The sequence below is a fragment of the Portunus trituberculatus genome, chromosome 25 (genome assembly GCF_017591435.1).
Source record: "Portunus trituberculatus isolate SZX2019 chromosome 25, ASM1759143v1, whole genome shotgun sequence".
In the NCBI taxonomy this organism is placed as follows: domain Eukaryota; kingdom Metazoa; phylum Arthropoda; class Malacostraca; order Decapoda; family Portunidae; genus Portunus; species Portunus trituberculatus.
In genome coordinates, this window is record NC_059279.1 from 12,995,315 (window position 1) to 13,005,314 (window position 10,000).

Below are 10,000 nucleotides of genomic sequence, written 5' to 3' on the forward strand. Positions count from 1 at the left end.
TTTGCTCACAACTCCACCTTGGACGATTCTGGGCTTGTCCTCCCTCTCCTCCTCCCTCTGACTATTTCATGTCTACAATCAAAATTCTTCGTAATGATGTTTTCCATGCCCTTGCTGGCCTAAACCCTCGGAAGGCTTATGGACCTGATGGGGTCCCTCCTATTGTTCTCAAAAACTGTGCTTCTGTGCTTGCACCTTGCCTGGCCAAACTCTTCCAACTTTGTCTATCGACTTCTACCTTTCCTTCCTGCTGGAAGTTCGCCTACATTCAGCCTGTTCCTAAAAGGGTGACCGTTCTAACCCCTCAAACTACCGTCCTATAGCTTTAATCTCTTGCTTGTCTAAAGTTTTTGAATCTATCCTGAATAGGAAGATTCTCAAACATCTGTCACTTCACAATCTTCTGTCTGATCGCCAGTATGGCTTCCGTCAAGGTCGCTCTACTGGTGATCTTCTGGCTTTCCTTACTGAGTCTTGGTCATCCTCTTTAGAGATTTCGGTGAAACTTTTGCTGTTGCGTTAGACATATCAAAAGCTTTTGATAGAGTCTGGCATAAAGCTTTGATTTCAAAACTGCCCTCCTACGGCTTCTATCCTTCTCTCTGCAACTTTATCTCAAGTTTCCTTTCCGACCGCTCTATTGCTGCTGTGGTAGACGGCTACTGTTCTTCTCCTAAACCTATTAATAGTGGTGTTCCTCAGGGTTCTGTCCTGTCACCCACTCTCTTTCTATTATTCATTAATGACCTTCTTAACCAAACTTCTTGCCCTATCCACTCCTACGCTGATGATACCACCCTACATCTTTCCACGTTCTTTCAGAGACGTCCAACCCTTCAGGAAATCAACAGATCACGCGGGGACGCCACGGAACGCCTGACTTCCGATCTTTCTAAGATTTCCGATTGGGGCAGAGAAAATCTAGTAGTTTTCAATGCCTCAAAACTCAATTCCTCCATCTATCAACTCGACACAACCTTCCAGACAACTATCCCTCTTCTTCAATGACACTCAACTGTCTCCTCTTCCACAATGAATATCCTCGGTCTGTCCTTTGCTCATAATCTTAACTGGAAACTTCACATCTCATCTCTTGCTAAAACAGCTTCTATGAAATTAGGTGTTCTGAGGCGTCTCCGACAGTTTTTCTCGCCCTCCAACTGCTTACTCTGTATAAGGGCCTTATCCGTCCCTGTATGGAGTACTCTTCGCATGTTTGGGGGGGTTCCAGTCACACAGCTTTGCTTGAAAGGGTCGAATCGAAAGCTCTTCGTCTCATCAACTCCCTTCCTCTCACTGTCTTCAGTCTCTTTCTCACCGCCGAAATGTTGCATCCCTTTCTATCTTTTATCGCTATTTTCATGGTAACTGTTCTACTGATCTTGCTAACTGCATGCCTCTCTTTCTCCTGCGGCCCCGCTGCACAAGGCTTTCATCTTCCTCTCATCCCTATTCTGTCCAACTCTCTAATACAAGAGTTAACCAGTACTCTCAATCATTCATCCCTTTCAATGGTAAACTCTGGAATTCCTTGCCTGCATCTGTATTTCCGAATTCCTACAACTTGTCTTCTTTTACGAGGGAGGTATCGAGGCATTTGCTCCCCTAATTCTTGCTGAAGGTTTTGGCACTGTTTGCACTCTTTGGAGTGCCAGCGCTCAAGTGGGCCTTTTTTTAACTTTCTTTTTTTGTCCTTGGCTGGTACTCTTCCCTGCGTAAAAAAAAGAAGAAAAAAATTTCTTTCCATCTACTTTTTTACGTCACTGAATACTGTCTCCAGTTAAAAGCAGTTACTTATACCTATATCTATTGTTCATTACTCCTCTTCATTGTATTTTATATGAATATATTTCTTTCTTTAACAAATATACCATTTTAAACCAAGGCATTATCCTGCACGTCTTTCTTAAAGGTGAGTTCACACGTGTCAATGTTACTGAAATTTAAAGTCGCTAGAAGTATCGACAGGGCTCTTCTAGTTGGAATACGTTCACACATAGCAACTACGAAGTATCGACTGGTAGGTGGGAAGCGAATGTAAACAAACAGCTACCCAACACGATGTTTTCCCCAGGTGACGATGCCGAAGCGGTATTTGACGTATCGGAAGCTTCAACGGAAAACAAAATGCCTGTGGAGACGTCCCTGGCTAAGTAGAAGAAAAGAGAGGAGTGTCTACTACACTCTTTTACCTGAGCTGAGCTTGGAAGATCCTGAGACAATGAATAGGCCTTAAGAGGGAGCAGTACCATGATCTTTTTTTGCTATATAATTCGCATTTAGGGTCCCAGATGTGCTCTTCTTCCCTCACCATCTTTACATCTGGACACCACACTATCAAACCACTCCGTGACGACACAACGTAAACAAAGTCGCATATCTACTAAACAAGACCAACATGTCGGACTTGTTTTGCGAATGGTTTCTCCAGTCGCTAAGCATCGATATTATATCAGAAACTCTACCGACTGGCATTTTCAGTCGCATATTGACACAGCTGAATCCGCCTTAACTGTTGTTTTCTGTTACTAAACAGTGTGTACTCAATTTAATCAATGACTTCCACGCTATTATGTCTATCAAAACAACGATTTTTGATAGTTGATACTAAAACAGTCTCTGGCTTACCACCCTCCTCTTCCATGGTTACTGGACAGAGGAACGACTTGACGCTGAACCAGATGAAGAGTCCAGCCGAGCCACGCCGGACACGGGTGCCCATCGCTTCCAGTCGGTCACAGGCCATGTGGTAGTTGTGGGCCAGGCGTCTCCGGTAGGTGGGCAGATAAAATTCATCACACCAAACTGTATTTGTACATATGCAAACATGATTTTATATATATATATATATATATATATATATATATATATATATATATATATATATATATATATATATATATATATATATATGTGTGTGTGTGTGTGTGTGTGTGTGTGTGTGTGTGTGTGTGTGTGTGTGTTTCAGACTTAAATAAACACTTCTTGAACTATATGCTTGTGGTAAAAATAAGTAAGTAAATAATAAATAAATAAATAGATACTTAATTACAAAAGACGACTTTTCTTAAGGAACTTAAACAGAAAGCAAGGAAGTGTTACCTGTGTCCTTGAGTAGCGTGGCGCCTGCATGCTGAACGATCCACGGAATAGTACGGAAGAGACAAGCGTTGTGGAAGAACTCGTGGACACCTGGGCATTGCGACAGGATCACACCCACCCGCAGCCCGGCCAGTCCAAAATCCTGTCCATGTATTAATGAAGACAGTACTACTCTGCCATGTACTGCACACTTCCACCAATACGTGACGCACAGGATCTCGAAAGTTCAGCGTCATATCTTAATTATTTCTAACAGGCTCTATAGTGGAAATGATTGAGGTATTGACACGTTCAAAAATGTGTTCATGATTCTAGTGATAGGTTGATTCAAGCGACTGTTTAAGAGACGTATGCGGCCCGCGGTAAGTAAGAAAAATTTCGAGACTGAGTTACAAACATTATCGTTCATGCCAGTGCAACGTCTACTACATTGCAAGTTAAAAAATTACAGAAAGAAAGAAATTATTGGTGTGGCATGCATGTATGTTGAGTCATATAATCATTGTTATATTATCTGCCAAAAGTTAGAAGTTTACATTTTATTTCTTGAGTATCTGATTCAAATTTTTCATTATAACATGATTCCGATCATGTTAGATTTTGAAACAAATGCTGCAATTTTTGTGGAGAGTATTCTGATAATAACTTATGGTGGTCGGTATTCAAATTGCAATAATAATAATACTTTCATTTATTGATTTTTGGAGACACCATGAAAATGTTTGTATGGTTAAACTTGACATTATATATAGTACTATGTATACGGTTAGGTAGACTTGCCTACAGAAGTGTTTATATTGTGCAAAATTTTTTAGTCAAACATTAGACTATCTATTAACATCCTCCACTTATTGCCTCTAATTCCTTGTATGTTTGCGGCGCTTTTACCATAAACCAAATAAAGTGTCAATGTCCTCCTGAAGACCGCTGTCTCACCTTGCTCATGGCCCAGATCACATGGGTGCGCTTGGGGTCCGGCAGGTTCAGGCTAAGAACGCTTCGGAATTCGGTATTTTCATCATGTACAGAGAGGCCATAAATTTCGTCTACAATGAAGTGGATATCATTCCTGGAAAGGCGAAAAACCGTCAGTCATTCTGCAACGACACCTGAAAATAATCTTTACAAATTCTTATCCCTATTTGTGTATTTCAGGCAATTGTTCGATTTTTCCAATAATAGAATCTTAATTGCAGAAGTCTTTTTCTTTTCCTCAATCTCTCTCTCTCTTGAGAGAGAGAGAGAGAGAGAGAGAGAGAGAGAGAGTGTGTGTGTGTATGTGTGTGTGCTGACATAGTCCATTAAAGCCCTGATAACAGAAATGTAGAACATCCTAAGCACTGGGATACCCACACCACAGCCCCTGTGACCTAGCACTCGTAGGGGAGCAAGCCGTAACAAACATTGATTGCGAACATAGGTAATACAGTAAAACTGAGTTGAGCGCCCAAGTATTTAAAGCACTGCACACGACTGATTTTTATGGAATTTATGCTTGGTGGTCTGCAAACTCTGGGAGTTACTTGAAATTTAGTTTTAGTTTCATTGATGACAAGGCCCATGTCAGTACACAGGGACTCAAGATGGCTTAAGGCCCAGGTAAGGGTCCGAGGAACATTACACTGTAGCAAGATGTCATCAGCATAGACAATTACCTCTGTGCCCTGGGGAAAAGGATATCTGGCAATTTTATCCATAAGTATATTGAAAAGCATGGGGCTGAGTACACCCCCGTGCGGTGTACCCAGGTCAAAATTCCTTCAGCAGAGACTGCCCCCTGGAGCCACACCTTTGCCTTCCTGTCACACAAATAATCCCAAATCCACCCCAATAACTTTCCTTTAACACCCTTCAACATGAGTTCCTCAAGAATGACATCCCTGTTGGCCTTGTCAAAGGCACCCTTGAGATCAATAAAGGCACGACAGTTAACATTGGCATTACTGAGGCACTTAATAAAACAGTCACTGGTAGAGCGGCCCTTCATAAAACCATGCAAGTTTTGCGACAGAAGATCCCCCACTTTATAAAGTAACCATCTTAATATGACTCTCTCCATCATCTTACAAAGACAACTAGTTAAAGAAATAGGCCTGAAAGAACCATCACCCTTTGGAATAGGAATGATAACAGCAGTTTTCCATGAGGAGGCAGACATCCTGAGGCATAAGACATGTTAAAAGAATCTAATATAGGATTTTCTGGCAAAACTAGCAATGCATTAAGTATATCATATGTAAGGCCATCCTGACCAGGTGCTGTGGACTGGCCCTGCTTGACTGCACAAAGGAGTTCATCGTGAGTAATTGGTACACAAGTATCATCAAGTAAAGAAACATTGCACTGCAGGCTGGCCAGTCTGTGAGGTCTGTGGCGAGCAAGGGCATCTCTGTGGGAGGCAGGGAGCCCAGCCAATGCCGAGGCACTGGTCCAAGTATTCAGTAAGTCCTGTGCTGTACTGGCAGGGTCAGGGACAGTGGCAGCTTTCCTACCTTTACCCCGGATGCGGTTGACATGGGACCAGAGCGCAGTTAGTGTTCTGGTTGAACGAACCTTAGCTAAAAAGGCATCCCAATACTTCTGACGAATCTGATGACGAAGCTCAGTCAAGTGACGCGCCACAGCAACCATAGCCTCTCGAGCACCACTGTCCGAGGGGTCCTGTTGCCAGCGGGCCTGGTAAGCTGCTAAATTCTGCTGACAGGTAATGAGGACTGGGTCTCTAGCATAAGTAGGAGGAGGACTGGCAGGTGCCTGGGTAGGCATCCTACCACAAGTGACAAACTCTACAATTGTAGAAAGCAAACCCTGATACAAAGAGTCAGCATCAGTAAAGGTACCTATGGCTACAACATACCAATTCTTGACGCACAAAACAAGTTGGGGCAAGCGTAAGTAAGTAAGGAGCAGTGTTAAGGAGAAAAATGGTTTCCAGAGCAAAATGATCACTGAGGAGGCATCTGAGGAGATGAGTTTCAGCAGAAGGCAAAGGGAAATTGATAAAGGCTACATAATCTAGCCTGCCACCCTGAACATGTGTGGGAACACTATCACCAGTCAGCATAACACTGTCAGCAGAATCAAGAAAAGCTTTCCACCGCGCACCATTCACATTTGTCGTCCGGTAACTCCCAAGGTCCCTGTGCCGGGCATTAATATCCCCCTTTATAATAGATTTTTCTTCCAGTACACATTCTGGGAGGTGAGCAACATGAAAGCCACCGGCATGTACATACAGATTAGCTATCATGATGGCTTCACTCTGAGTATATAAACACATAATAATGAATTCTATGCCATTACTTACACCTTTGTCCCTAAGCGTGACGGGAAGTCCCTGCTTAGCATAGACTGCCAGGCCTCTGCTACTGCCATCAGCACAGGAGAGAACATAAGACACATAACCCGCAGTGCTGGCACCTCAGGACCAACCTCCTGCAGTGCAACAATATCAGGCTTATTGGATATAACATAAGAGTGGAAATCAGGGAAACGAGTGCGTAAACCATTAATGTTCCAAGTTAAGGTACGAAAGGGCTTACAGTCCATGTTGAGGGCGGGAGGCAGCAGTGATGGTGTACAAGCGTTGCATCATGAGAGACACTTGTTGCCCCAGACCTTGCACCTGACTCACCACAGTATTAAAGGCATCCTGGTCCATAGTCCCAGGAGCAAGGGTGTTCTGGAGTGGGGTGGTGGAGCCAGCAGATGTTGCAGACACCACTGGGGCACAGTCCATAGCAGTTACCTTGTCAGCGGCCGATGTTTCCTTAGGAGTAGAGAGGGACATTTCCTGTCAGTACCCTCAGCAGGAGAAGATGTAGCATGCTCAGGGCCCATGCTTGTCAGAGTCCTCAGCAGGCACTGATGCAGCTTCTTCAGGAGCAGGGGAGGCCTGAGGATGGTCATGCTTGGAGCCCTGGGGCACAGTACTGCAGGCAGAGGCACCCGCCTGTACAGAACACTGCTGTGCTTCCAGCTTGCCAAGACGAGCATCAATGCTGGCCACTTGTGTGGCAAGGTCTGCCACCATACTAAGCAGATCCTGAAGCAGGGCATGGGTGCTGGCATCAGGGGGTCCTGTCGCATCCCCTGGCTTGGGTGTGGGAGTAGGAGAAACAGCAAGACTGGCAGCAGTGGTCCTGGAGGGAGGGCAAAGAGCGGGGAAGTCTGAGGCAGTAGCAGCGCGACCCCAAGCATTCCCCACTGGGGGTGGTGCAGGCTTGAAGATGGTCCGCTGGTCACCAGCTGCTTCACCAACAGAGGGCTGCCCACGCGTGGCCCCAGGTGAACGTGGCTTGTAGGGGCAGTGACCAGACTGGGCATTATGGGAGCCCAGACAGTTGCAGCACTTGGGAGGGAACTTGAGGCCCTGCGATATTTTCTGGAAGCACACATCAGAGTCGTGAGAGGCAGCACAGTAGCGACAGCGAGGATGGGCCGCCCTGCACCTCCATGCCTTGTGCCCCCACCGGCTGCAGCGGCGACACAGGTCAGGTTCTGGAGCGTAAGCAGTGACACGTTTCTGGCCATACACTCCTGTGAACCTCACCATCTGTGGTATCACACCACGCACTGCCCCGAGAAGCTGTGGACGAGAGGCCCCGCCAACAGTCCGCCTCTTCAGCCAGAGAAAGCCCTCAGGTTCCTCTAGCAGGTTGACATTCACATATGTGGGCACATCATAAATACTGACAATACGCAACTGCCTCTCAAAAGTGTCCAAAATAACCCCGTTAAAACCGTCACTCGTCAGCTTGGCAGACATTGGCCCGTCTATAAGGGTGATGTAGGGGGCATTCATACCTTCCTTGAACAACAGTGAAGCGTCAGGGTGTTGACGAAGGAGGCCCATGTACCACTCATACTTACGTGCCATAGTAGTAAGGGGACAGTCACCTGGGAACCGCAGACGAATCCTACGTGGACCAGCCTCCTCACCTGAAGAGGGAATGGTCATTTCCTGTTCTTCCATCATGGGGGCAGGTTCCTCACTGTAGAGTGCAGCAGCAGAGGCAGATGACCTTGCTGGGGACTGAGACCAGGGCCGTTTCTCCCGGGGGAGGGACAGCGGGAGATGGTGGTCATCGGCAGGCAGTCTTATCGCATTCATGGCTTCGGTGCTGGAGTGGCTTGCCGCAGTGACGATTACTGTGGTCTTCTGACCACTATCAGAGGCAGGACACCCTCCACCAGGCAGCCCCTGAGGGCGAGAGTAATCGTGCTCCTGCTGGAGACACTTCCCAGTGCGTCTGAGGACTTTAATGCGCTTTGTTTTTTATTGGGCCAGGCATGGACAACACTGACCAACGTCTACCCAGACACGCAGCTCAAGGGAGACTGGTCCTGCTATCTTTACTTCTAATTTCTAACACATAAAACATATTAACAATTATAGTTAAATTAAGTTTACAATTGTAAGTAAGAAGGCACGATTGAGATGGATTGGTCCTGTGTGTGAAAGACACACACTGGACATGGAAGTGGACGGCAGGAAAAAGAGAGGAAGACCGAAGACGAGATGATAGAACTGTATTGTAGCAAACGGTAGGAAGAACTTGGACCTTGAAATGGTGGAGGATGGGATTAAATGAGGAGACATCAAAAACAGCGACCCTGCATATAGAAACGGGATAATATGGCTGCGGAAGATATCAAAGTGTATTACCACATGCCCCTTATTAAGTACTGAAGAAGTCTGGAATGACGCCCACCTAGCACACACGTTCAGCAGCTGCGTGAGGAGGGCGGGACTGTACACCTCCCCAAGAGGGTTCTGAGGATTGACAAGGACAAATGCACGAACCCGACGACCCTGTGCCCTCAGTTCCTTGACGTGTCTCTCCACGGCCTCGGGCTGTAAACTGAACGTTCTGTCCTCAAAATCTTCCTGCAACACAGACAAGGTATGATTTTATTCTTTAAAAGCAGACGGGAAATACATATTGGAAAGAAAGAACTGATGTTACTGAAACCTATTACATTTTTTTACAGAAAAGTATTGTAATGTAAAGCCCTAGAAGCCTAATTAGAACTGCAGTGGAGAGGCTCTAATTATAAACGGTGTCTATCCACTGTCTATCTACAAGACCTGACAATACTTCTTCTTTCTACTATAACTATACAGTGGCTGTCATGTGTTATGAAGCATTGACTATGGAGAAAGTATTTATGTAGCCCATGTTCACCTAGCAGTGAGTAGGTACGGGATGTAAATCGAGGAGTTGTGACCTTGTTGTCCCGGTGTGTGGTGTGTGCCTGGTCTCAGGCCTATCCGAAGATCGGAAATAATGAGCTCTGAGCTCGTTCGGTAGGGTATCGTCTGGCTGTCTCGTCAGAGATTGCAGCAGATCAAACAGTGAAACACACACACATACACACACACGCATATATATATATATATATATATATATATATATATATATATATATATATATATATATATATATATATATATATATATATATATATATATATATGTACTATTGAAGTCAACAGCGAGGTCTGCATTATTCTTTTTGTACAGCGTATTTTGTGTTTTTCGCACAAGGGCGCGTTCGTCCGGTTTTAGTTGGTGGAGTAGTGTAGACGTCTTTCGGTCTTGATCAGACCATCTTCAGGAGAGAAGTGAGTGCAACTTGTGAGGATGCGGGCTTATATGGGCGGCGGAAGCAGGTAGTCGCGTCAAGTAGCCAGTCAGAGCGCGGATCGAGTTTCGTCTGAAGCGGCCAATGAGCAGCCGGCTACAGCTCCGTGTGGCTGTCGCTGGGATGGTAACGAAGATTCTGGCTGCTGTTGTATGTTGATGGTAGGTTTTCTGAGTAGATATGTACTGCTTCCGTCATCTTGAGTCTTCTTATGTCGTTTTCTTTAACTAGGATGGTGGTGTTGCTTTCCA

At 45.3% G+C, this 10,000-nt stretch overlaps 1 protein-coding gene across 3 annotated transcripts in view; it reads right to left on the bottom strand.

Moving 5' to 3' along the window:
* The window catches only part of LOC123508840 (1-aminocyclopropane-1-carboxylate synthase-like protein 1), a 21,259-nt gene that overhangs the window by 2,402 nt on the left and 8,857 nt on the right, over positions 1 to 10,000 (bottom strand). For all 3 annotated transcript variants that reach the window (XM_045262778.1, XM_045262777.1, XM_045262779.1), the window contains 4 exons: positions 8,817 to 8,992; positions 4,039 to 4,171; positions 3,103 to 3,244; positions 2,629 to 2,805 (listed from right to left, as the gene is read on the bottom strand). In XM_045262778.1, the coding sequence (XP_045118713.1) occupies positions 2,629 to 2,805; positions 3,103 to 3,244; positions 4,039 to 4,171; positions 8,817 to 8,992 (628 nt within the window). The remainder of the gene's footprint in view (positions 1 to 2,628; positions 2,806 to 3,102; positions 3,245 to 4,038; positions 4,172 to 8,816; positions 8,993 to 10,000) is intronic.